This window comes from Heteronotia binoei, chromosome 21 (assembly GCF_032191835.1).
Source record: "Heteronotia binoei isolate CCM8104 ecotype False Entrance Well chromosome 21, APGP_CSIRO_Hbin_v1, whole genome shotgun sequence".
NCBI lineage: Eukaryota > Metazoa > Chordata > Lepidosauria > Squamata > Gekkonidae > Heteronotia > Heteronotia binoei.
In genome coordinates, this window is record NC_083243.1 from 198,304,483 (window position 1) to 198,332,329 (window position 27,847).

At 44.0% G+C, this 27,847-nt stretch overlaps 1 protein-coding gene across 1 annotated transcript in view; it reads right to left on the reverse strand.

Annotated features, from left to right (window-relative positions):
- The window catches only part of ACTR3 (actin related protein 3), a 112,732-nt gene that overhangs the window by 22,196 nt on the left and 62,689 nt on the right, over positions 1–27,847 (reverse strand). Inside the window, exons 6-10 of the mRNA XM_060261065.1 lie at positions 19,100–19,207; positions 14,354–14,497; positions 4,869–5,042; positions 2,619–2,711; positions 157–282 (exon numbers count right to left, since the gene is read on the reverse strand). Of these exons, the coding sequence (XP_060117048.1) occupies positions 157–282; positions 2,619–2,711; positions 4,869–5,042; positions 14,354–14,497; positions 19,100–19,207 (645 nt within the window). The remainder of the gene's footprint in view (positions 1–156; positions 283–2,618; positions 2,712–4,868; positions 5,043–14,353; positions 14,498–19,099; positions 19,208–27,847) is intronic.

Here is a 27,847-nt window from a genome sequence, read left to right on the forward strand (position 1 = left end):
GAAGGTGTGCTCCTGCAACTATAAAAGTGAAGCCTTCATCAAACAAAAGTCACAGAGATATAACAGAAAACACCAGTACCCTATAATGACATCCACCTCCATTCTAAACAACTGAACCCCACACATCACTGCAATGTATTATCAAAGGGCACAAACCTTCAGTCTGCCACCACTGAGTTCCTCACTGAGTTTCAGTCTGGCATCAACAGTCCTTTTCAAGTCTCGTTGTAAACGACGGCCAAAATCCCTGAACATAGTTGAGCCTCCAGAGAGAACAATATTCTGAATTGAAATTGCACACACAAAGTTATAATCAATTATGTGGCATGGAAGATTAAAAACTTAAAAACCCAGCTGTAATCAGTACTGTTATTACTTGAAAGGAAAATGACTCTGAATGTCAGATGACCTTCTAAAGAAAACTACATACAAAAAATTATTATTGGACATAAAAACAGGTTGCTTACCTGTAACTGATGATCTTAGAGTGGTTATCTGTGCATTCACATCCATGGGATTAGGGTGCCTACACTGATCTCAATGGGCACATTAGAAAGCCCAGGATTTTCACGCTCTGCACCCAGCGGACATGCACAGAGCCCCTACTGTGCATGCTTGCTGGGTGGGGGACGGACATCCTGCCAGTTTCTTCTGACCAAGAGAAATTTTTCCTCTCTCTTTTTCCTTTCAAGAAGTGACAGCAGTGGGGAGGGAGGGGTGGTGGTGTGAATACACAGATGACCACTCTAAGATCTGGGAGCCAGTAGCAGAGACTTGAGCATGTATGCGTTGATCTGTGATTGAGTTCACTCAATCTGTGTCTCCAGTTAAAACAGCATTGAGAGAAGACTGACGAAGGGTAAAACCAACGAAACCACAGGAAATATGGTCTTTTGATCTCTTTGTGAGAAGTTGTGCAGAACGATGTCCCTGCATCCACCCAGATTCCAAACTGGGAAAGCTGTGGGTGTTTGTTCTATTATTTTACTGTATGGACTTATTATAAATTGTGAACTAAATGTTTGGTTACACACTTTTTGTGTGAGAGTGATAATTCAACTGGTGAGGTTTTGAAGGACATATTGTGCTTAATACACCGGTACCTGTACTATTGTATTGTCTCAAGAAGCACGGCTGAGAGACGGTCCGTTCGGTTTTCCCTGGTCTGCTTGGAAAACCTGGCACAAGGAGGACAGGAGTCAACTTGGTGGCTGTCTCCTAGGTACAGCAAACAAAGCGAGCAACTGTCTGGAGGGGCGATCTTGCTGCCACAAGGCACACAGCGTTTGAAAAACCCCCAACGCTTGTCCATAGATTGCCTTTTCAAGTAGAAGGCCAAAGGACGGGGTGGGGATACCCCGAAGGGTTGAAGAAAGTCACTACTACTTTTTTTTTTAAACTAGAAACTGAAGAAGAATAATAGGTGAGGAAAAACGGTGGAAGAAAATTGGGCAAATAACTAAGGTAAGTACCGATCGGAGCTGCAGAAGAATGGACTGTTCGGCATGGCGGTCAGAAGAGAACTGGCGAAATGTCTGTGCCCTGCCCAGTGAGCATGTGCGGTAGGGGCTCTGTGCATGCCCACTGGGTGTGGAGTGTGAAAATCCCAGACTTTCTTGGCAGGTGCCGTAATCCCATGGGTCTGAAGCAGAGACCACAAAGAAGATTTGTAACTTATATGTGAGTGTAAGATGATCCTTCCAAGTTTTTTGATGGCATACCCGTGAGTCTTGCATCTAGTCTTGCATTTGAGTAAATATCATATTTAGTTAAATTTAATTGTGCCATCAAAATGAAGAGGGCATTGTCTTACTTTCATATATAAGTTACAGTTACGTTAAGCAATAATTTTAAGTGTCATCTTTCTTTTAAATAAATAGGGTAGTCACTAGAAAGAAACTGACCAATACATGAACAACCCTAATATTTTGATGTTTTAATTTCAGCAAGGCCACATTACCAGTTATCACGAATATTTCAGGATCTGAAGTGTACTCCACAAACAGCACAGAACAAAATTAATTGTCAATGTCAAGCTTTAAAATGTACAAACTGTAACGGCCAGGGTTTTCTTTAGCAGGAACTCACGGGAGCGTAGTTCTGGCTGACTTCAGGAGCATTAGGGGGTGTGGCCTAATAGTTCCTGCTGGGCTTTTTCTACAAGAAAGCCCTGTGTGTAACAATGGTGATGTCAGGGGGTAGGGCCTAATATGCAAATGAGTTCCTGCTGGACTGTTTCTAAAAAAAGAAAAAGCCCTGGCCTAACATATATACAGATAGATGTGAACCAAATGTTGAATAATTTCCTTTGGACTACTGAGCGTCATCTCATCATTCAGTAACCTAACACTTCTAAAACTGTAACCTTCTCTATAGTTATGCATAAATTTTTGCAAAGAATACAATTTATTTTTTTGAATTTAACTGCATATTATACTAGTTCTTTAAGACAGAAACAAAAAACCCCCAACCAACTGTTGTGCTTTCAATGAAAAAAAATCCTTAGCAAGTAGAAGCAGGTATAACTAACCTAAAGGCAGCAGTTCAGAGCACACTTTGTTATAAAGCAACTATGACAATGTATGTATACATACAGTAACTTCACTACCTTTACTGACCTTATATAGTGGGCGTCTAACATCAATAGGACAGTTCTGAATAACTTCATCTACCACTTCTGAGATGGGCTGAGTGAAGTCTGGGTTAGCAAACTAGAGACAAACAGAATGATTAAGTTGCAACTAATTTTAGTGCATTAGTGCTACAAAAATACTAAAGGTTTGCATTATCCATAGCTAATACAGAACATCAGCCTTTCCTGTGATCCAAGTAAAATGACAGTCTAGAGTTCTCCAGAAACAGAATTCAAAGGGGAGTCAATAAAGCTAGAGAAATAACTGGCAGAAAATCTGGATGAAGGCATGGAGGGGCTACTCATTAAATTTGCAGATGACACCAAATTGGGAGAAGCAGAAAACACAACAGAATATATAGAATTCAATAAGGTCTGAGCACACTGGAAAAGTGGGTAGATGTGAACAAGATGCCATTTAACAACGATAAGTGCCAAGTTCTACATCTGTGTAACAAAAATGAGGAACACACATACTGGATGGAGGATACACTTCTGGGTAGCAGTGTGTGTGAACAAGATCTTGGGGTACGGGTGGACCATAAGTTAAATATGAACAGCCAGTGACAAAAAAAAAAGCTAATGACATCTTGGGGTGCATAACATCCAAATTCCAAGTTGTTATATTCCTACTGTACACTGCATTGGTCAGGCTGCTCCTGACAGTTCTGGAGGCCTCACTTCAAAAAGAGGTGATCAAGTAATGCACATTGGGGCCAAGAATCCCAGCTACAAATACAAGTTCATGGGGTGTGAACTGGCAGAGACTGACCAAGAGAGAGATCTTGGGATCATGGTAGATAACTCACTGAAAGTGTCAAGACAGTGTGCGTTTGCAATAAAAAAGGCCAACGCCATGCTGGGAATTATTAGGAATTGAAAACAAATCAGCCAGTATCATAATGTCCCTGTATAAATCAATGGTGCGGTCTCATTTGGAGTACTGTGTGCAGTTCTGGTCACCGCACCTCAAAAAGGATATTAAAGCATTGGAGAAAGTCCAGAAAAGGGCAACTAGAATGATTAAAGGGCTGGAACACTTTCCCTATGAAGAAAGGTTGAAACGCTTGGGACTCTTCAGCTTGGAGAAACGTCGACTGCGGGGTGACATGATAAGAGGTTTACAAGATAATGCATGGGATGGAGAAAGTAGAGAAATAAGTACTTTTCTCCCTTTCTCACAATACAAGAACTCGTGGGCATTCGATGAAATTGCTGAGCAGACAGGTTAAAACAGATAAAAGGAAGTACTTCTTCACCCAAAGGGTGATTAACATGTGGAATTCACTGCCACAGGAGGTGGTGGCAGCCACAAGCATAGCCACCTTCAAGAGGGGTTTAGATAAAAATATGGAGCAGAGGTCCATCAGTGGCTATTAGCCACAGTGTGTGTGTGTGTATATATAAATGTTTATATATATATATATATATATATAAATATATATATAAACATTTTTTGCCACAGTGTGACACAGAGTGTTGGACTGGATGGGCCATTGGCCTGATCTAACATGGCTTCTCTTATGTTCTTACACAGCTATAGAAGTGTTTCTATTTAAACCAGTAAGAAATAAAAACAATGAATGAATGCAACAAAAGAGAAGATGACTTTAAAAAACTAAGGGGTTAAAAAACCTTATTCTTGCTATATAGATACTGAAAACAGGAATTAAGGTGATGAAATCATCTAATTGCTCCTTTCCCTTGCCAGCTGGTCTCCTACTGCCTTGTACTGAACAGTTCAGTGGCCACCCACACATTTCAGATACTAAACACTGAATCAAGCAGCTTTATTCAGTATGTAAAATGGCTATCAACGGGAAGAAATATTCATTCTTATTCAGCTTGCTACAAAAAAACTAAGGTTAGAGGTATCCACTCTGAAGCTGGGTGAAATAATTATGCAAAGAACGTTATATGACCCCAGAAAACAAAGAGTTAGGAAAAAACCCCAAGAAGGGATGAAATACAAGTAAACCTTAAGGGAAATGCCTTAAGGTTTGCAAGTCATTCAATAAAAAGCAAAGATTCTTTAGCCGTGCGCACTCTAATAAATTTAGACAATACAATGTAAAATTTAAAAATGATTGAAATTTTGTCCATCAAAAAAGCACTGTTTAAATGCAAAGCCATAGGATTATCTGGCCAATATTATGTGAGGCTAGATTTGTAAGCAAGTTTCACTGCCTTCACTGCTGCCTAAATATGCCTCACCAAGTTCTGCATCAGAGTTTACCTCAGGATGAAAGAAGATCTCTGGCCCCAGGAATCTCTCGTAGCCAACATCAATGGTAAATTCTTTCTTGGAGATTGCGTTGATTCCAGTATACTGTTTAATCCACTTGGTGCCATCTATATCGTATTTGTTAAATTCTTTCACTAAATCAGGGCAGACGTAACTAAAACGCTCCTGTAAATTAAGTACAAACATTTAGGGAAAAACTGTTCCCTGAACACATAAAGTCTGAAGATTTAAACTATATCTCAGTTTAAGTAGAATAAAGGTTTTCTGAGCAAAAAGAGTTAAGTACAAATGAAACCCCTTCCAAACTGTCGCACTAGTAATGATAATCCACATTCATTTTTATTATTTTATTTATTTCTGTAAATTGATACCTTGTCCCTCCTGCAAACAGCTTGGGTCGGCTTCCAACAATAATAACAATGATAACATTAAAATATCACAATATCGTAAATATAATAAAATATTATTAAAACCATAAACATAACAACAATAAAGCAGTAAAACAGTCAGGCGTCGGCTAAGATTAGCACTCATTGCTAGTAAATGTGCATTTTTATGTACAATAAAACAAAAAAATCTAAATATCTTGACAGTTTAAATTGTTCTGATTTATCAGCTGGGAGAAGATGACGCAGTGGAAGACACATCCCTAAATATACTCAAGCATTGCCATAGTAACATGTGAGCAATTGCATATGTTGGATTTCTTATACATATATATGATGTTTCTATATGACTGTTCTTATTGAAGGGTCCCAAAGTATTTCTCCAATAAAAAGGGACGGTTGGCCGATGGATTAACTTATTTGGGAAAATACATTTGATACTAATTAGCGGCTGGCCGGATAAACTTATCGGCAAAAATATGTGTGGAGTCAATATCTTGTTATATGACTGCATAATTGCACAAAAATGCTGTAAATAACTTGGTTCCCAGAACATCTGAAGATGGTAAAGTAAACTTTGATAATGGTGTCCTCAACGCATGGAGTTCTAATGAGGATCTGGGAAAACAAGTCTATTAATCTCATTTCGGAAGAGGACTTTGACAATGCCCTTGTATGGGGCTCCAATGCATCCAGTGTGAAGAAATATTGCTAAACAGCCTGAATCCTATAGAATAATATTATGGATTTTGTCTATACCCTGTTGGGAAGAGATGAGATTGACAGGAGGCTGAAATGATCTTCTATAGAGGGGTTTCTATAACAATCATCCCATGGAGAAAGGAGGGGGTGAGAGAGAGATTGCCAAATGGGGAATCAGCCTTTCAGGAATTCAGGCATGGTACACAGAGGAGAGATTTTTATTAAATGGATTTATTAGACTTTCCTAATAGGCTAGGGAACTATAGTGAATCTGATGGTTAGGAAATCATACAAGGCAAGTATATGGCTATATAGAATCTTTGTGGCCTTTATGTAGCTCTCTGCATATACACACACATATAGCCTTTCCCTTTTATATATATTCACATATGGGCAATATTTCTGATCTCATGTGTGATTGTATGCTTTATTATAATATATGTGTATTAAGGTACTGATTAGAATGGGTGAGATAGGGTTCTCAGGCTTTCATGGGAACATCTTTGTCCCAGATGGGGTTCTCAGGCTTTCATGGGAAAGTTGTTGGTCCCAGATGGGGATTTTTGCCCTTTAGGGTTCAGTGGCCTATCTAGTATTAATTAGCAGAAATATTTGTCAACAATAGTGGTTCCTTATATAACGGGGTTTTTTTGGGCTTTCCAGCCAAAAGATGACAGAATCTGGCTTTCTGGATTTTGAATGGATAGAAGGAAAGGGGTGCTCTCTGGATTCTGATTGGATAGAAGGAGAGGGGGCTTTCCGGATTCGGATTGGACAGAAAGGGAAAGGGTGGATGCTATGGAAAAGGTATAATTGGGCTTACCAAGGAGGGCGCAGTTGGTTAGTCAGTTAGTTAATTAACAGTGAATTTAAGGGAAGCCTCCTGAGAAGCAAGACCCCTCCACATTTCTGCATAGACAACCACCTGAAGTCATAGGAGAGGTGAGGATGAAATGCTTTTTGCTATCTTTACAATGGCTTTGCTTTTACTAAATGTAATCGGCTAAGGAACCTGAGCATAGGAAAGACTATAACCATGTAACTAAGAAGCTATGTAACCATGGGTCATGTAACCACACACACCCATGAGTCCATGTAGTCATTTAATCATGTAATCTTGTCAGAATGCTGTAGTAAAGACAGGTCGCTTACCTGTAACTGTAGATCTTCGAGTGGTCATCTGTACATTCACACCCATGGGATAGTGCGCCTGCGCCGATCCCCGAATCGGTACCTGAAAAGCCCAGGATTTTTCTGCGCTCGGCGCCAGTGGGCATGCGCAGGCGTCCCAGTACGCATGCTCACCGGCGCCAGCGCAGGGATCCCGCCAGTTCCTTCCTGACCGCTGGAAGCCCCTACTAGAGGGAGACCGTCAGCAGTGGGGAAGGAGGGCGGGTAGTGTGAATGCACAGATGACCACTCAAAGATCTACAGTTACAGGCAAGCAACCTGTCTATCTTCTTTGTGGTCTCTGTGCTTCACACCCATGGGAGACTAGCAAGCAAGACATACCTGGAGGCGGGAAGACAGTCAACCGGAAGAAACAGCTTGCAACACCGCAGTTCCCAACCGAGTCCTCTGCTGAGCATGCACGTCCAGCGAGTAGTGCTTCATGCGGAGAAGACCAGGTAGCAGCCTTGCAGACATCAGAAAGGCACACATCTCAGGAATGCCACCAACGTGGCCATCGCTCTTGTGGAGTGTCCACGAACAGGCCCAGGTAAAGGCTTCTTCACCAACAAATAACAAAGTTTAATCGTCTCAGTGAGCCATTTTGAGAGCCTCTGAGACGAAATCCTGGAACCTAACTTGGGAGCAGCATATGAAACAAAAAGCTGCTTGTCCTTACGAAAAACCCTTGAACGATTCAAATAAAACAGTAAAGCACGCTTAACGTCCAGAGCATGTAACCTACGTTCCTCGTCCGAGGAAGGGCTAGGGTAAAAAGTGGGCAACCAAACTTCTAAATTGAGGTGGAACTGAGAGACCACCTTTGGAAGAAAACTAATGTCCGGAGCCATGGAAACCCCAGCCTCTCTAAACACAAGATAAGGGTAATCACACCACATCGCCGTGAGCTCCCCAACACGGCGAGCTGATGTGATGGCAACCAAAAATGCAGTCTTCCATGACAAGAGCTGCAAAGAGCACGTGGCCATCGGCTCAAAGGGGCGACGGGTTAGTTTGTCCAGCACCAAAGTCAAGTCCCAAAACTGTGGGGGCGATCTTGATGGTGGGTGCAGCCTAAACAATCCCTTCAAAAATTTCTTGGACTGAGGGTGTGCAAAGACGGAGTACCCCTCCATCGGCTCATGGAAGGCAGATATTGCCATCAAATAAACTTTGATGGAGGAGAAAACCAGGCCTGCATCCACTAGGGACAACAAAAAATCAAAAATGGCCGACCATCCCGCCCTACTAGGCGAGACTAAAGGGTCCACTAAAACTTAGTAAACTTCCGCCACTTCCTGTCATAGGAAGCACGGGTGGACGGCTTTCTACTGTTCATAAGGACCTGCTGGACTCTGTCAGAGAACCCTACTGGTCGATGAACCACGCCGTCAGCTTCAGGTGCGGTACGTTGTAATGGAGAACATACCCCCCCTGAGCTGACAGGAGATCCGGCTCTGCTGGAAACTGGTGGAAGACCCCCCCCCCCCCGACAGTTGGAGCAGGATCGAGAACCAGTTCTGGCGGGGCCACCAGGGAGTCACCAGGATGCAACGTGGCCTCTCCCTTGCAATTTTGTTGACCACCTTCGTCAACAATGGCAGGGGCGAGAACATGTAGAGGAACTGACCCTCCCATGGAAGTAGGAGTCCATCTCCTAGAGAGGCTGGCCCCCCCACACACACAAACCCTCCATGTGGGCCCCCCAGCCCCACAAAGAAGCATCTGTGGTGATGGTCACAGCAGGAGTTGGAAGGTGGAAAGGAGCCCCTTGGCAGATGTTGTTCGCCAACTTCCACCACTGTAGCGTTTGGAGAGTCTCGGATGGAATGGTGAACCTCTTCCGAGGTGAATCTCTGAACGGACGAAACTGGCGAAGAAACCACAACTGTAGGCCTCTCATTCTCAGTTTCGCAAACAGAAGCATGCTTGTCGTCGCCACCATCAGCCCCAGCATCCGCTGAAGCTGCTGCGCAGTGCCCCACTTTCGCCTTCGAAGTAGTTGTACCAGACCGACAATGTCCTTTGCCCTCTGCGAAGGCAGGAATGCACGATGTTGGTTTGTATCCAGCAAAGCCCCTATGAACAGCAAAGCCCCTATGTATCCAGCAAAGCCCCTATGAACTTGACGGAGTGAGATGGGATTTCTCCAAATTGACCTGCAGCCCCAGGGTGTCGAGAAGACGCAGAGTGATGACAATGTGCATTGACAGACTTTCCCTCGATTTCGCCACAAGGAGCCAGTCGTCGATGTATGGGAAGACAACAACTCACTGGAGATGAAGATGGGCAGCCACAACGCTCATCATCTTTGTAAACACCTGAGGTGAGTAGACAGGCCGAACAGAAGGGCTTTGAACTGGAAGTGCTGGGCACCCACTGCAAACTTGAGAAAACGCCTGAACGCCAGATGGATGCTGACGTGGAAGTAGCCATCCTTGAGGTCCAGAGTTGCCATTCCAATCCCCTTGATTGATGAGGGGCAGGATTGTTTGCAGCGTGGACATTCTGAACTTCTGGTACAGAATAAATTTGTTCAGATTCCAAAAATCCATGATTGGTCTCAAGCCCCCGTCCCTCTTGGGGACCAGGAAGTAGCGAGAGTAAAAACCTCCCGTCCTGGCCTCCAACGGAACTTTCTCTATGGCTTGTTTCTGTAGGAGGTTGCTCACCTCCGCCAGCAGAGGTGGGGAAGGGGGAGTGGTGATTACCACGGATTGGTTCGGCATCCGAACAAACTCTATTTTGTAGCCCTCTTTTATGATGGACAGAGCCCACCTGTCTGAGGAGATCAACTCCCAGGCAGGCAGGAAAGGGCGGAGGCGGATAGATGAACCAGTGGGGGTGATGACGCGTGCCACAGGAAAGTCAAAGGCCCTGCTTCTGAGGGCGGGCACCCTTGGACTTGCCCGCAGGCTGGGACCCATAGCGGTTCCTGTTATTGCCCGAGTAGGATGGTCTATCAGGCTGAGTCGATCGGGGACGCCATTGTTGTTCTGGCGAAAATTTCTGATAGGGCTTCTTGGCTCAAGGCTTGTGCCACTGCTTTGTTCTGGGTGTTCTAGAGGAAGCCTGCGCACCCAGGTTTCTGGAGGTCTTAAGGCTCTTGTCAAACTCCTGCAGAGCACTGTCAGTAGTTGTGCTGAAGAGGCCATCTCCCTCAAAAGGCAAGTCCTCAAAAAATGCCTTGGTGTCTTATTGCAGGGCAGTCGACCTCAGCCAGGAGTGACGGCGGATACACACAGCAGATGTGATGGCCTTAGCCGACACATCTACCATGTGCTTTGCCGCAGCCAGTTGTTGCTTGGCCACAGCAAAGCCTTCCTTCTGCAACTTTCTAGCGGCAGCCTTCTTATCCTCACTCAGGGAGGAAAGGAAAGGGGTGAGCTGTTCCCAAACAGAGTATTGGTATCTAGCCATGCAGGCTGCATACTTAGATACCTTTACTCCGAGGGCCCCTGTGGAATAAACCTTCCTTCCCATGCCATCGAACTTCTTCCCCTCCTTGTCCGGTGGGCAGGAGTGGACCTTGTGAGCCTTGGACGAGACGACAACTGAGTTCGGTTTCAGATGGTTAAACAGGAACTCAGCCCCCGTCTCCTGGACCCTGTACATGTGGTCCAGCCTTCTGGAAGACACCGGGGTTGTGGATGGCTTCTTCCAGCGTTCCTTGACTGCCTGCAAAATCACTTTGGTGACTGGTAAGGCGATAGCAGTGGATGTGTCCCTCTGCATAATGCCGAAGACGTTGTTGTCCACGACAGGTTGTGTTTGAGTCACCGGCAGAGAGAGGGAAGCAGCCATTCTCTTCACTGGGTCCCCATAAGATTTCAGATTCTCCAACGGTGAAATCGAAAGACCTTCGGCCGTCTGGGAAACTAGCGAGGGCTCCAAGGCACCCTCTTGGACGTCACTCTGATTCCGACAAGGAGGACTCCTGATGAACGGAGTGCTCCAACAGGATCGGTGTCGATTCCCGCAATGGTGACCGAATTGGTGTCGATTGCCGTCGAGGTTCAACCGGTACGATGCGCCTCTCCGGAGGGATCGACACCGATGGCGTTCGGGAGTGATGTGAGACCCTGGACATGCAGGACACCTCCGACCGCTGTTCCCACTCCGGAAACTCCCTCGGTGGGTACCATTGGTACGGGGGATAGGGGTACGGATAGGGCTGGCATCGACGCTGCTCCCATGGTGGTGGTGGTGGGAACCGGCATGGTTCGAATGGAGGCTCAGGCTCCCATTGGCCTCTAGGTCTCACTGGTGTATCCGGTTCCATCGGAGCCGATGCCTCCAACTCCGAGATCGACTTGCTGCCACTACGCCGTCGTGACCCTGAGGACGAGGATCGCTGGGTAAGATCGATCTCGGGCTCCGACGTCGAGAGACGGGGCTGCAGAGCACTACCTCTCGGTGCCGATGGACTGCGGCGCGGGGAAGCCAGGATCTTCCTCGGCAACTCGGAGGTCGTCGGTGGCGAAGCGTCCGATGAAGGCGATGGAGTGCGGGGCCTCTTCCGCTTCTCCTTCGACTTGGCCTTCTTCAATGTAGATGCTCGGGTCCCCGAGTCATCTCGACGCTTCTTGGCGGGCGTATCCACCGATCCATCATGGGACCGTTTGGTGGAGGAGCCTCGCTCAACCGGCACTTCGGTCGTGATCGGGGTCACATCAGCCGATGTGACCGCCGGGGCCTGGGCGTCTGCCATTATCGATACCGACTGGCCCGGTGCAGACCTCTTGAGGGCGGAGTGCTGACTCAGTTAAGGCTGCCAAGAGCCGCGCCGCCCGGTTCTTCCATGTTTGCTTGGAGAAGCGGAGACAGTGTGGGCAGGCCTCCAGACGGTGCGCTTCACCCAAGCAGAGAAGACACAAAGAATGGGGGGGGGCAATCTTCTTCCCACAGGAACGGCACCGCTTGAAAAACCCCCAGCGACTGTCCATAGACAATAGCCGCTAAAAAACCCGCTCAGAGTCCTCTGCGGGGAAAAACTGGGGGGAAACAGACAAAGGGAAAGCCCCGAAGGGCAGTCTGACAAACACACACGGAAAAAACTGTTTGTTTATTTTAAACTATCTAACTAACTATCTATCTAACTAACTACACTAACAAAAACAACAAACGGGCTATATACACGAGAAAGGAAACCTCTCCGCGCGGCGGTCAGAAAGGAACTGGCGGGATCCCCGTGCTGGCACCACTGAGCATGCGTACTGGGACGCTTGCGCATGCCCACTGGCGCCGAGCACGGAAAAATCCCGGGCTTTTCAGGTACCAATTCGGGGATCGGTGCAGGCGCACTATCCCATGGGTGTGAAGCACAGAGACCACGAAGAAGATCTAAGATTTAAATAAATTTCCAATATATATATATTTCGGAACCCTAAGTCTGGTGTCTTTGTCCCTGAAGGGTGTTCTTCCCAGAGTATCTGAACAAAGATCCCATTTTATTATATAGGGGCAGGACCCTGTATACTTTATCTATTAACACATACCTCCAGAATTTAGAATCTATGAGTAGCAATATATTTATTCTTCAGGGGAAAGTAAGGCTGCTAAAAATGCACACTCAAAGTACTTAGGGTTTTAGATTATGCAAAAACTCAAAATAGTTATGGTTTTAGATTATGCCTTTAGATTATTAAATTGCTTCTTATAGTACTTATAGTACTGATAGTACTTATAGTCCAGCAACAAATACAAGCTCATGGGGTGTGAACTGGCAGAGACTGACCAAGAGAGAGATCTTGGGGTCGTGGTAGATAACTCACTGAAAATGTCAAGACAGTGTGCGATTGCAATAAAAAAGGCCAACTCCATGCTGGGAATTATTAGGAAGGGAATTGAAAATTAATCAGCCAGTATCATAATGCTCCTGTATAAATCAATGGTGCGGTCTCATTTGGAATACTGTGTGCAATTCTGGTCACCACACCTCAAAAAGGATATTATAGCATTGGAAAAAGTCCAGAAAAGGGCAACTAGAATGAGTAAAGGGCTGGAACACTTTCCCTATGAAGAAATGTTAAAACGCTTGGGGCTTTTTAGCTTGCAGAAACGTCGACTGCGGGGTGACATGATAGAGGTTTACAAGATAATGCATGGGATGGAGAAAGTAGAGAAAGAAGTACTTTTCTCCCTTTCTCACAATACAAGAACTCGTGGGCATTCGATGAAATTGCTGAGCGTTCGGGTTAAAACTGATAAAAGGAAGTACTTCTTCACCCAAAGGGTGATTAACATGCCACAGGAGGTGGCAGCGGCTACAAGCATAGACAGCTTCAAGAGGGGGTTAGATAAAAATATGGAGCCGAAGTCCATCAGTGGCTATTAGCCACAGTGTGTATATATGTGTGTGTGTGTGTGTGTGTGTGTGTGTGTATATATATATATATATAAATTTTTTGCCACTGTGTGACACAGAGTGTTGGACTGGATGGGCCATTGGCCTGATCCAACATGGCTTCTCTTATATTTTCACTTCTTGTAGGGGAAAAAAAAAAAAAACACTGGAAGTTTGTTCCTTTTTAAAGATGAGCAGTTGTGTTTGTCTCTAGCAGTAGAAAACAGCAAGAGCCTAGCACCTTAAAGAGTAACAAAATTTGTGGTGGGTCTGAGTTTTCATGAGTCACTGCTAGAGGGCATGCATTCAGTTCAGCCAAACCAAATACAATTCCAAGTTTCAGCCTATGCAATAGTATGGGCCCCATTATTTCATATGATGGGGGGGAAAGTCCAATCTTTCACGGGGTATTATAATGGAGTCATATATTCCGGATTCCTGAACACCTCCTGAACCAGCTTGCTTTACCAAACCTGGTATTCATACGGCAACCCTGAATACTTTTAACTGAGTAACCCCGCATACAAATAGCGCCAGATTTCCCCAGTGCACATTCCTAGTCACTGGTCACTTCCTTCATTCTAGCTGTTCATTCTGAAGAAGTCAGTAGTGACTCATGAACTGAAAGTTCATACCTTGCCACAAATTTTGTATTTAAGGTGCTATTGGACTCTTGCTCTTTTCTAAAGTTAACAGCTTAGTCTCCCATGTGTAAAACATGACCAACGTCAGCTAAACTGCAATGTTTACACTAGCTTTATGTGGCATGATTTCATCTAAAATTATGCCACAAGTAAAAACAATCTTTCACTGAAATACTCATTTTGCTTTAAACAAAAACACACATCAGTTGAATTTTTTTTTCTCATTACCTTCACTGCTTTAGCAGTTTCCAATGATTGCTCAGGAGGGATTCCTACTTCTCGTTCTCTTAGTAACTGCTGAATAAAGTAAGTTATATCTCGTCCAGCAATTGGAATGTGTTTGATACAGCTGCCAATTACATAACCTTCAGCCTGGAAGCAAAATAAAATGCCTTTCATATATTTCAACAAAAACACCATGGTCTCCAAAGCTAACACGCACTGAATGAAGAAATATATGAGCATTCATAGAGTGTATAATACTAGTACAGGCACAATATTTACCTCACTCTAACCTAGTACATAGAGCAGCCCATTGGCACCTGTGAAGGGTCCTCCTCTAAGGAAAAGAGAACATTTTGTTGGGTGATTTCCACCATCCTTTCAGGGAGGCAGAAACTATTTTTTCCTCTTCCTGTTAGTGACATGGGAATCACCCACCTTCTCAATACTGGTAACTCCATAAAACAGTTAAAATTTTCCACATTGCCTCCTAAATGTAATAATAATAATAATAATAATAATAATAATAATACTGCAGATTTATACCCTGCCCTTCTCTCTGAATCAGAGTCTCAGAGCGGCTTATAATCTCCTTTATCTTCTTCCCTCACAACAGACACCCTGTGGGGTGTTAATACTCACGCTGTGTGTAGTGAGTGCAGTGACTGAAGATGAAGAGATTAAGTCTAGCACACAGTAGCTGTTAAACTAACTATGTACATTTATTTACAGAATATATCTCAGACTGACAAAACGCTCCGCACACCTTCACCATCCAAACTCCCAACACATATGAAGGTACTTCTGTACATTTATACAATCCACAAGTCTGTCTGACCAATCAGGCCAGTGCTGAATCATGCTGACTCTATCTTGGCTGATGCAACCTGGCACTCTGCCACGTTGCCCCCTCCAGCCAGATGATCTACTGTCACTTCAGCTGTCTGCAGTAATCTGGATACTGTCACATATATCAACATGGGGTGAGTGGGGCTGGAGAGGGCTCTCACAGCAGCTGCCCTTTCAAGAACAACCTCTGTGAGAGCTATGGCTGACCCAAGGCCATTCCAGCAGCTGCAAGTGGAGGAGTGGGGAATCAAATCTGGTTCTCCCAGATAAGAGTCTGCACACTTAACCACTACACCAAACTGGCTCTCATACAGATGCTGTATTTGTAGAACTTCACACCAAGTGGGTTGTAATCCTCAGTGGAATCTACAGATTCTGAAACTTGTAAGCCCCTGTGATACAAATGTAATGCCAATAGCTGATTGTGAGATTTTCCTTCCCATGTTTAAAGAAGAAATGTTTACAAAGGAAGACTGATTTCCTGATCTGTTCAGTTCTACATGTGAAGATTCTAAGTGGTCTTCTCACATCCAGTGTATGTCACCATTTTTCTGTTGTATGCTTAAGATCTGCACAAAGTGATGGAAGATAACTTGCATGGTATCTATGAAGGATGAATTAACTTTAGGATGGAGGGTGGTATCCATCCTCAGTACCACCTTGTCCCTGTGGAAGATGTACCATTTTGGCTAGACAGATAGATTGTCCAGCTCCAAAACTCCTCCTGACGTGACTGCAGTATGGAAGAGGATCTTTATCCTCAGTCATTTCATAGGTATTTATCTATACATTTCAAATGGGAACCTACTGAGTGGCAACAAACTGTATGCAACTTTCATGGCAGAATAAGTCTGTGATGGGACTCTACGCACCATATCTTTAAAGAATTGAAGTATATGCGGATGAGAAGATAGCTTGCATCCTTGGAACTGTGGTAAAACTGTAGATAGTACTGCCCTGTGTATTCTTGGTGTGGAGGATTTGAGACTTGTGGTCAAACCATCTTGCAAAAAGGTCAAGACTGGGATTATTGGGAGACAGAGAGAATCCATACCCTTTCCTCTACATCATCAAATCAAGTTTTCCAGATGGAATTGTAGAGTCTAATTGTGTCCTGGGAACTAAGGGAGTGTCTGTAACACCCAGGGAGTACCCTAACAGTATGAATTTGCTCCACTCAATCTCTAGGTGGTAAACACAGCCATTCTGGATGTGAATGTTGACTTGGTCCCTGGAGCATACCTGACGATATTAGAATTATCAGAGGTGTTGGAATTGCCTTTCTCTGAAGGGCTAAGAATAATGGACGATGAGGCCTGAATAGTGCCACTATAATTACCTCTGCCCCCTGTGCCTAGAATTTTCTGATAGCTTTTGGAATGACTGGAATCAGTGGAAATGAACAGTGTCAGCCCTTCAGTCCAAAAAATGCCAGAGCATTTGCTGTTTCCGTCCTGAGGAAAAAATACCCGGTGAATATTAAGCAAGTTGCTATATAGAATAATAGAGTTGGAAGAGACCTCCAGGGTCATGTAGTCCAACCACCTGCACAATGCAGGAAATTCACAAATACCTTCCCCTAAATTCACAGGATCCACATTGCAATCAGATGGCCATCTAGCCTTTTCTTAAAAACCTCCAGGGAAAGAGAGTCCATGACCTCCTGAGGAAGCCTTTTCCACTGAGGAATTGCTCTGTCAGGAAGTTCTTCCTAATATGCAGCCAGAAACTCTTTTGATATAATTTCAACTTGTTGGTTCTGTCCACAGAAAACAATTCTACAATTCTACACCATCCTCTATATGACAGCCCTTCAAATACTTGAAGATGGTGATCATATCACCTCTCAGCCGCCTCCTCTCCAGGTCTTACCAGAGCAGAGTAAAGCGATACCATCACATCACGTGATCTGGACACTATACTTCTGTTAATTGCTGAGATACCATTTCTTCTTCCTCCTCTTGTCCTTTCAAGAGCGCCTCACGCGTTTTGTCAAGAAAATCTTCACCTTCCTTTATACACTGCAGCGTCGGCAATTGTGTCTCCAGTCCCTGTATCTTCTCCTCCAGCAGGGCCACTAACTTACACTTACAATCGCCACCCTTTGTCCCTGACCCTCAAGGAAGGAGGAGAGCCACTGTAAGGCTAGCCCCCGAATTCCTGCGTCGGCGAGGCAGCGGGTCAGCAGCCGATGATCGACCATATCGAACGCAGCCGATAGGTCTAACAACAGCAATACCGCTGAGCCGCCTCGATCCAGATGGATCATGGAAGACTTTTTAATGGGGCGGTTTGCCATTGCCTTCCCCAGTCATCTACACTTCCCCCCCAGCAAGCTGGGTACTCATTTTACCCACCTCAAAAGGATGGATGGCTGAGTCAACCTTGAGCTGGCTACCTGAACCCAGGTAGCCTGCTGGGATCGAACTCAGGTTGTGAGCAGAGCTTGAACTGCAATACTGCAGCTTTACCACTCTGAGCCATGAGGCTGCTTCTCCAGTAGAAGACTCCTGTAATTCCAATACTGATAAGGTTTTGGCCTATAGATATTCATAAGCCTCTGCCTTAAGAATCATAGATTGATCTGGGACACTGAATTCTTCTTCCTCTTGCCAGAAAAAAATTCCCTTCTTCTCTTGTTATCTAAAGAGGGTCTCCCCCCCGCCTTTCAACAGGAATTTCAATCTCACATTCTGCTGGAGGGAACTTTCTGTGGTTGCAATTAGCTATTGGGAGCCATTGTGGGAGAGGGAAAGGAAGAGAAGAAAGCCAAGGGAGCCCTGATGGAACTAATGCACAATATATATTTCCTTCCTCTGCATTAACCTCTCTAAAAACCTAGTCGGAGAGGACAGGGACCCAGAGTCATGTATGTTACCCATCGACCAAATAAATAAATAAATCTGAAGAGTGGGCCTTTCATTCAATTTAGATATTGGGCTCATATCCATCCCCATTGGAGAAACATAGGTCTCTGTTTCCCTGGGTTTGAGAAGGCAACTGGAGTTCTGAAAGGAACCTCTGAAGCTCACAATAGCTCCTGAAGGCTGGCCACCACTTGAAATTGCAGGGCAGGAAGGAGTGGCAAATTTTCTGCAGCGGGTTTCGGGGGGCAGCACTTTCTTCACATGCTTATGAGCCACTGCCATCAGTACTGTCATTGGAGAAGCATGAGCAAGCTGCTAAGGAACATGCTGGGTCCACTGATGCCCTGCTCTACAGTGACAGCTGTGAACAGAGCATGAACCTTTCCCTTGGAGAGAGAACTGATTGATCCCTAGCTGCAATGATGCTATTGAAAGCAGTCTGCTTTCTGTAGGGTACCAAAGATGGCTGCTGCCCATTTTCAACTTCTCCTTCTATTTGACAGTCATTAAGGTTCAAAACCGGAGAGAAGGAGAAAGGAACTAATTGAAGACGAGAAAGTGAGAATAAGATAGATAAGAAGTAGACAGAAATAAAGGAAAGAAGAAGCAAGAAAGGCTTTGTGTAAAAAAAAAAAGAGAAGGCAAAGCCTGCTCTAGAGCTGTTCTCCCTGATGAGGCAGGAACAGAATTAAGAATGCAGGTGACTCCTACATTGCTAACAGGAAGAGGCAAAAAAGTAGTTCCTGCCTCCCTGGAAGGAAAGTGGAAGTCACCCAACAAAATGTCCTCCGCCTCAGAGGAAAAAAATACACTCTCTTTTCACGTAAAGCTCAGTATTTGCAGAGTAGAGAATGGTAAATCATCAACACTCTGTAATTTACACATTAGCAATTTCTATTCCTACAAATATTGTTTTTTTGCTCACTAGGAAATGATTGAAAAATAACCAACTAGGCTATCCTTCTCATAGTGGCTATGTTTTTGAAATGGCACAGTTCCATCTTAACAAACCAACCTCATATTAATATATACTTACCACAGGAATGACATGAGTTACACCATCTCCACTATCTATAACAGTTCCAGTAAGTGTCCGCTCTCCTACTTGTCTTGATGTCCAAGATGCAGCTAAGGCGAGGACAGCCTTGCGGGAAAAAACCCCATTTGAGCATTAGAGTTTTAGCACAATCCTATCACAATCTTTGAAATAACACTGACTTATGAAATAAAAGCTTTTAACATAATCGTACTGCTCAGTGCAACAGATGAAATTGAAAAGAACAGAAGCTGTATAGTAAAGTGACACAAATTCCATTAAAAGCAATACACTAAACTAGTATTTTCCCATAGTGTAATTATGTATAAGGTAGGGCTGTGCATTCCGTAAAGGGTTTACTGAATATTTACCGAATACCAGCCTTTTTGGTAAAATCCGGAATAAGGGAATTTCGGATAGGCATCTAAGCCTATTTCTGGAATTCCGAATAACTAAATTTCAGAAATCATCGAATCATAGCGTTGGCAGGGACCTCCAGGGTCATCTAGTCCAACCCCCTGCACAATACAGGAAACTCACAAATACCTACCCCTAAATTCACAGGATCTTCATTGCTGTCAGATGGCCATCTAGCCTCTGTTTAAAAAACCTCCAAGGAAGGAGAGCCCACCACCTCCCGAGGAAGCCTGCTCCACTAAGGAACCGCTCTAATGGTCAGGAAGTTCTTCCTAATGTTGAGCCGGAAACTCTTTTGATTTAATATCTTTCTTTTTTCTTTTTTTTTCTTTCTAGTATATCTTTTATTGTAATATTGTGCTTTTGGTTACAGTTTTTGTTTCCTTGTCCTTTACTGTTTTAAAAGTTTTATTGATTTCAAGGAATTAGGGATAGGGAATAAGAAAGGATAGGGGGTAGTAGTCTTACTCTGCATAAGAAACACTTTCAAAGAATATAAGTCTACATCTGCAATACTTTCTTAAAATACTTAAATTGTCACATATTATTATCTCTAAACTATGCATCATCAACATTTTGATATTTTATGTTATAAATCTTTTTGTTAAAATGTCTATTGAATTTGACAATTTCAATAAAAGGAATTTTGTGTTACAGAGTACAAGAAAAAAAGAGATATAACTTCACACCTATAAAAATTACTTTCAAAGAATATAGGTCTACATCTGCAATACTTTCTTAAAACACATAAATTGTTACGTATTATTGTCTCTAAACTATGCATCATCAACATTTTGATATTTTACGTTATAAATCTTTTTGTTAAAGTGTCTATTAAATTTGACAATTCCAATAAAGGCAACCTTGTAATACAAAGTACAGGAAAAAAGTACTTGAAGATGATGATCATATCTCTGAGTTGCCTCCTCTCCAGGATAAACATACCAAGCTCCTTCAACCTTTCTTCATAGGACTTGGTCTCCAGACCCCTTACCATCTTCGTTGCCCTCCTCTGGACCTGTTTCAGCTTGTCTCTATCCTTCTTAAAATGTGGTGCCCAAAACTGAACACAATATTCCAGGTGAGGTCTTACCAGAGCAGAGTAAAGCAATACCATCACTTCACGCGATCTGGACACTATACTTCTATTGATATAGCCCAAAATTGCATTTGCCTTTTTAGCCACCACATCACACTGTTGACTCATGTTCAGCGTATGATCCACTAAGACCCCTAGATCCTTTTCGCATATACTACTGCTAAGACAAGTCTCCCCCATCCTATAACCATGCATTGAATTTTTCCTACCTAAATGCCGAACTTTACATCTATCCTTGTTAAAATTCATTTTATTGGTTTTAGCCCAGTTTTCCAGCCTCTCAAGGTCATCCTGTATCCTGTTTCTGTCATCTACTATATTTGCAACCCCTCTCGATTTAGTATCATCGGCAAATTTAATAAGCATTTACTCTGTTTCTTCCTCCAAATAATTTATAAAGATGTTGAACAAAAACAGGTCCCAAGACAGATCCTTGAGGCACTCCACTTGTCACTCCTCTCAAGAGGATGAGGAACCATTCACAAGCACTCTTTGGGTGCAATCTGTCAACCAGTTAAAGATCCACCTAACGGTAACAGAATCCAAACCACATTTTACCAACTTGTCAACAAGGAACCTTATTCCTGTATGTGGAACCTTATCAAAAGCCTTACTGAAATCAAAATAAACGATGTCTACAGAATTCCCCTGATCCAACAACGCAGTCACTATCAAAAAAAGAGATTAGGTTAGTCTGACATGACTTGCTCTTGAGAAACCCATGCTGGCTCTTTGGAATCACAGTCATTCTTTCTAAATGTTCCAGGACTGAATGTTTGATTATTTGTTCTAAAACTTTCCCAGGTATAGACGCCAAGCTGATGGGTTGGTAGTTACCTGGATCCTTCTTTTCCCCCTTCTTGAAGATGGGGACAACATTCACCCGCCTCGAATCTTCCAGCACCTCTCCTATTCTCCAAGCATTCTCAAAAATAATAGCCAGAGGCTCAGAAATTACATCCGCAAGGTCTTTTAGAATCTTGGATGCAATTCATCTGGCCCTGAGGACTTAGTTTCATTTAAACCAACTAGATGTTTATGTACTACCTCTAAGCTGATCCTAGCAGCCCCGTGGCGCAGAGTGGTAAAGTAGCAGTACTGCAGTACTGTGGTCTCTGTTCACCACCTGAGTTGGATTCCGGCGGAAGGTGGATTCGGGTAGCCGGCCCAAAGTTGACTTAGCCTTCCATCCTTCCGAGGTCGGTAAAATGAGTACCCAGCTTGCTGTTGGGAAAGTGTAAAAGACTGGGGAAGAAAATGGCAAACCACCCCGTAAAAAGTCTGCCGTGAAAGCAACGTCACCCCAGAGTCTAAATGACTGGTGCTTGCACAGGGGACCTTTCCTTTCCTTTCCTAAGCTGATCCTAGGTTGGAACTTCATACCCTCATAATATGTTCTGTTTTTGCCATGTTGAGCAATGTTTCCTTCAGAAGAGAAGACTGAGGAAAAGTAGGAACTGAGCTGTTCCGCCCTCTCTTCATTGCCTGTTACTATTTCACTTTCTTGTCCTCACAATGGGTCTACCATGTCCTTGCTCTTTTTCTTACTCTGAACATAAGAAAAGAACCCTTTTTTGTTGTTTTTAGCATCTTTGGCCAGCCTAAGTTCATACTGAGCTTTAGCTTTCCTAACTTTTTCTCTACAAGCACTGGTGATTTGTTTATATTCATCCTTGGTTATAAGGCCCTCCTTCCAATTTCTAAAGGAGTCTTTTTTTATATCTCAAGTCTTTAGAGAGCTGTTTATGGAGCCAACTCGGCTTCTTTAGGCTTTTTCCATTCTTTCTTCTCATAGGAATTGTCTGTGATTGTGTTTTCAGTATTTCCCTTTTAAGAAACTCCCACCCCTCTTGAACCTCCTTCATTCTGACCATGGGATTTTACCTAGCATAGTTCTAAGTTTATTGAAGTTTGCCTTTCTGAATATATAATCTGACTATGTATAGCTTTTCCCTTCCCTAAGATTGTAAATTCCAAAATCACATGGTCACTATTGCCCAGGGTGCCCACTGTTTCCACTTCTTCAATCAATTCTTCCTTGTTGGTGAGAATCAAGTCCAAGATAGCAGATCCCCTTGTTTCCTTCTTCACTTTTTGGAAAAGGAAGTTGTCAGCAAGACAAGTCAGGAATCTATTTGACCTTTCATTTTTAGCAGACTTCCAACAGATGTTCGGGTAATTGAAATCTCCCATGATCACTGTGTCCCTTCTCTTGGAGAACTTTGCAATCTGCTGTAGAAGTATCTCATCCAAGTCCTCTGCCTGTCTTGGTGTTCTATAGCAGACCCCCACAGTAATATCACTGTTTTTTCTTACTGCTTTTATTTTTGCAGATTGCAAAATGTATGGCTTTGCAGGACCCTGCAGGGCTGTTTTTGTTGTGCAAGATAGGGGGGGAAGGGAGAAACTGCTATTCTCCAATGGAATTGCATGTTTTCCACCTCAATCCAATCAGAGAACTGAACAATTTATTTTCAAACTGTTCTGTTCTGTCGATGGGCAGAGAGAGGGTTTTTATTAACCATATCTTGCCCCCTTTACTCCATTGCCATAGAGAGACTGTGAGTGTGAGCTTCTGCTGCTTTTGGGAGTGCTCTGCTGTTCTGCTCTCTGTGGCCTGGTTGGTGGTGTTCCTGAATCCTGGACCTGGACTGGTGAGATCCCTCCTTTTTTGTGCTTAGGGGACTAGGGAATGTCTAGAAACAGGGTTTTTTTTTAACTTTTTGAAAACCTTGAATTTTCCTCCTGCTTTTTGGATGTAGGTATCTGGTTGGTTTTCTGTTGGGAGGTGGGTTGCTGGGGGGGAGGGTTGGGAGGTGGCTCTGCCTGTCTTGGAGTGTTTAATTTAATCATTTAAAAATTTTATAATATTTTATAGTTAATTAAGTCTTTTGGAACTGCCTTTTAAACTTCTTTGATTGACCTGGTTGTGTTTGTGTGCTGCTGAATTGCTTTCTGTTTTCCCTAGGCCAGACTGTTTGTGATTGCTGATGCCTGTGCCACTGGTAGACTGTTTCTTCCCCTCTGATTCTGCTGGGGTTTGGGGCATCTGGCTCCTTCCTGGTCACTGTTTTGTTTGGGCCTTTGGTTGCTTGCTTCTGCCATAGGCCATCTTCGTGTGACCTGAGCACTTGAACATATGAAGAACATCTGAAGCTGCCTTATACCGAATCAGACCTTTGATCCATCAAAGTCAGTATTGTCTTCTCAGACTGGCAGCGGCTCTCCAGGGTCTCAAGCTGAGGTTTTTCACACCTATTTGTCTGGACCCTTTTTTGGAGATGCCAGGGATTGAACCTGGGACCTTCTGCTTCCCAAGCAGATGCTCTACCACTGAGCCACCGTCCCTCCCCACTTGGTTGTGGTGTGTGGGGTTTTTTTTGGGGGGGCATCTGGCTCCTTCCTGGTCTCTGATTTGTTTGGGCCTTTGGTTGCTTGCTTCTGTCTCAGGCCATCTTTGTGTAACCTGAGCACCTGATTGTGGTGTGGGGGGGGGGGGTTGGGCATTTGGCACCTTCCTACTCAGAAGTATAGTGTCCAGATCACGTGATGTGATGGTATCACTTTACTCTGCTCTGGTAAGACCTCACCTGGAATATTGTGTTCAGTTTTGGGCACCACATTTTAAGAAGGATATAGACAAGCTGGAACGGGTCCAGAGGAGGGCAACGAAGATGGTGAGGAGTCTGGAGAGCAAGTCCTATGAGGAAAGGTTGAGGGAGTTGGGGATGTTTAGCCTGGAGAGGAGGCGACTGATATGATTACCATCTTCAAGTACTTGAAGAGCTGTCATATAGAGGATGGTGTGGAGTTGTTTTCTGTGGCCCCAGAAGTTAGGACCAGAACCAATGGGTTGAAATTAAATCAAAAGAGTTTCTGGCTCAACATTAGGAAGAACTTCCTGACAGAGCTATCCTCAGTGGAACAGGCTTCCTCAGGAGGTGGTGGCCTCTCCTTCCTTGGAGGTTTTTAAACAGAGGCTGTATGACCATCTGACGGCAACGAAGATCCTGTGAATTTAGGGAGAGGTGTTTGTGAGTTTCCTGCATTGTGCAGGGGGTTGGACTAGATGACCCTGGAGGTACCTTCCAACTCTATGATTCTATGGTCTCTGGTTTCTTTGGGCCTTTGGTTGCATCTGCCACAGGCCATCTTTGTGTGACCTGAGCACCTGATTGTGGTGTTTGTGTGTGGGGGAATGGGCATTTGGCTCCTTCCTGGTCTCTGGTTTCTTTGGGCCTTCGGTTGCTTCTGCCACAGGCCATCGTGTGACTCGAGCACCTCCCTCTCACTGTCTGAGGCCCTCCCAGAGATCTCCCTCATATGGTGTGGAACTCTGGCTTGCCTTCTTGTAGTGCACTCTGGGTAACGCCAAAGAGCTAGACTGACCAGCTATCCATCTCAAGGTAAGTGTAATTGCATCTTCTTTGTGTCTCCTGGCAGGCTGAATGTTCTCCTCTTGGTTTTCTGATGAAGTGTCCAGGGAGGAGAAATATCTTGAACTGACATGGTGGATATGGCTGGCTGACTCTCCTTGTGTTATTTGTGGCAGAGTTGGAGAGTTGGCATCATCAGAGTGTATGTTCTGTGGTAGGGAAGTTGGCATCTAGGTGAGAAACTCTCCTTTTGCTGTTTGTGACAGGGTTGGAGAGCTGGCATCATCAGATTGTGTGTTCTATGGCAGGAAGGTTGGCATCTGGGTGAGGAAACCAGAACTGACATGGTTGATATGGTTGGCTGACTCTCCTTTTGTTGTTTGGGGCAGGGCTGGAGAGTTGGCATCTGAGTTTGCTGCAGCTAGGTCTGCAGATCTTGATCATGTTGTGTTTCATGTGGCAGAGAGGTTGGCAACTTGGTTTATTGGTGCCAGGCCAGCAGGGCTCATGGAGTTGATAGATATAGAGATTCTCTGATGTGAAGTTAGGTTTGGCTTTGCGTGCCCCTTGGAATGGGACCACCTGACCCAGACTTTTGGGGCCTTGGAGGCTGCATGTGGGAGAGTTTCCTGAAGCTGCCCTGCAGTTTTGGGGGCTCTCCCCCAAACGGCCTGCTGCTCACTTTTCCCATGGCAATTACAGTGGGGGAAGTAGCTAATTGAGTTTCCCTCAGCATTGGGAGTAATAGGCCTTTTGGGGAGCCCCCAGATAGGGACCCCCTAGTCTAGTAATGGCGAATCTTTTAGAGACTGAGTGCCCAAACTGCAACCCTTTGATTATACCCTATATTCCCATTTAGATCAATGGCCCATAGGGTATAGTGGTGAAATGGGGGGCACCCTCTTTGGGTGCCCCTAGAATGGGACCCCTGGTCCAATCTTTTTGGGTCTTGGGGATTCTGTAGGGGAGACTCCCCTGCAGCTTCCCTGAAAATGTGGGGGCTCTCCCTCAAACCCCCTCCCCTCCAGGCGGCTTCCAATATATGCTATGTTGCCAATGACTTCAATAGTCCATAGGGTATAATGGGGAATGAATCATCAGTGATATTTTGTCTAACAAACAGAAAGTACCTTATACTGTGGAGAATTAAGGGTTAGCAAGCAGCACAGAAGAATTACATTGTGTCTCATTTGATTATGGGGAATATTGTTTTAATTTGATTACACTCTAAACCGGGGGTAGCCAACAGGTAGCTCATGTATTTTCAGCTGCTGGCCAACTACTGCAGATGACCCAGAAAAACATAACGAAAACATATGCTTTAGGCTTTTAAAAAAGTTTTATTTAATAAGATTTTCTCTGTGCTGCTTTTCTGTCACATCATTTTTGCTGCTCTTCCCAGTCCATGTTCTGTTTTTAAGACAGAACAAAAATTGCTAGGTGGGGGGTTGATCAGAATTCTTTTCATTAGTCTTAAGTAGTTCTTAAAGAAAAGGTTAGAGACCCCTGCTTTAAACTACCGGTAACCACTTTTTTTTAAGCAAATCAAGGTAGAGTAATGAAACGTAATTTAGACAACATACAGCTATGAAATCAGAATCAGAGCTGGAAGGGACCTGCAGGGTCATCTAGTCCAACCCCTTAACAATGCAGGAAATTCACAAATACCTCCCCGCACACATACACACATCAGAAGATGGCAAAAACCTCCAGTATCTCTGGCCAAATTGGCCTGGAGAAAAATTGCTGCCTGACCCCAAAGTGGTGATTAGCATTGTAAAGGCATGTAAGAAAGGGCCACAAGAACTAAGCACTGATGTAACCCTTCCTGCCTCCTTCTCATGACCTGCCTCAATTCTTCCTCATGTTTAGCTGGAAACTCTTTTGATCTAATTTCAACCTGTTGGTTCTGGTCTGACCGTCTGGGCCACAGAAATCAACTTCACACCATCGTCTATATGACAGCCCTTCAAGGACTTGAAAATGGTGATCATATAACCTCTCAACAGTCTTCTCTCCAAGCTAAACACACCCAGCTTCCTCAGCCTTTCCTCACAGGACTGGGCCTCCAGACCCCTCACCATCTTCACAGCCCTTCTCTGGACATGTTCCAGCGTGTCTATATCCTTCTTAAACTGTGGTGCCCAAAACTGAACACAATGTTCTAGGTAAGGTCTAACCAGAGCAGAGTAAAGTGATACCATCACTTCTTGTGTTCTGGACACTATACATAACTCTGTTCACAGCCCAAAATCACATTGGCCTTTTTAACTACCGCTTCAATCTGCTTACTCATGTTCAGTGTATGGTCCACTAAGATCTCTAGATCCTTTCTGCACATAATACTGCCAAGACAAGTCTCCTCCCATCCTATAATGATGCATATGATTTTTCCTACCTAAATGCAGAACTTTACATTTATCATTTCATTTGTTTAGTCCAGTTTTCCAGTGGAAGCAGAGCGTTCACTTTTGAAAACAAAATGTAAGAAGGGCAACAATTAAGATTAAGTGTTTGTAGCTCTGGTGGTTTCTCTTAAAGAGATGTTCTCCTGCATTGGTAAGATTTTTAAACTGTTACTGTATCATATCAATTAGGAGATGTTTTGGCTAAAATAACAGGCCACAAGTATTTTGGCTTTAATTAAAAGGATGAATATTTAATTGCAAGAATAGTGAAATTCACAAGTGAAATTCTCTGATCTAAAAAACCAGAATTCAGGAAAGCAGATCTGCAACCTTCAGTGACAACACACTGAGCTTAAAAAATATAATTTCCGGTAAACAAGTCTGGTACTTTTACCACTCATTTTATTATGGTGTGTTGCTTTTTTGGGAGTGGGAGAGGCATTCTTGA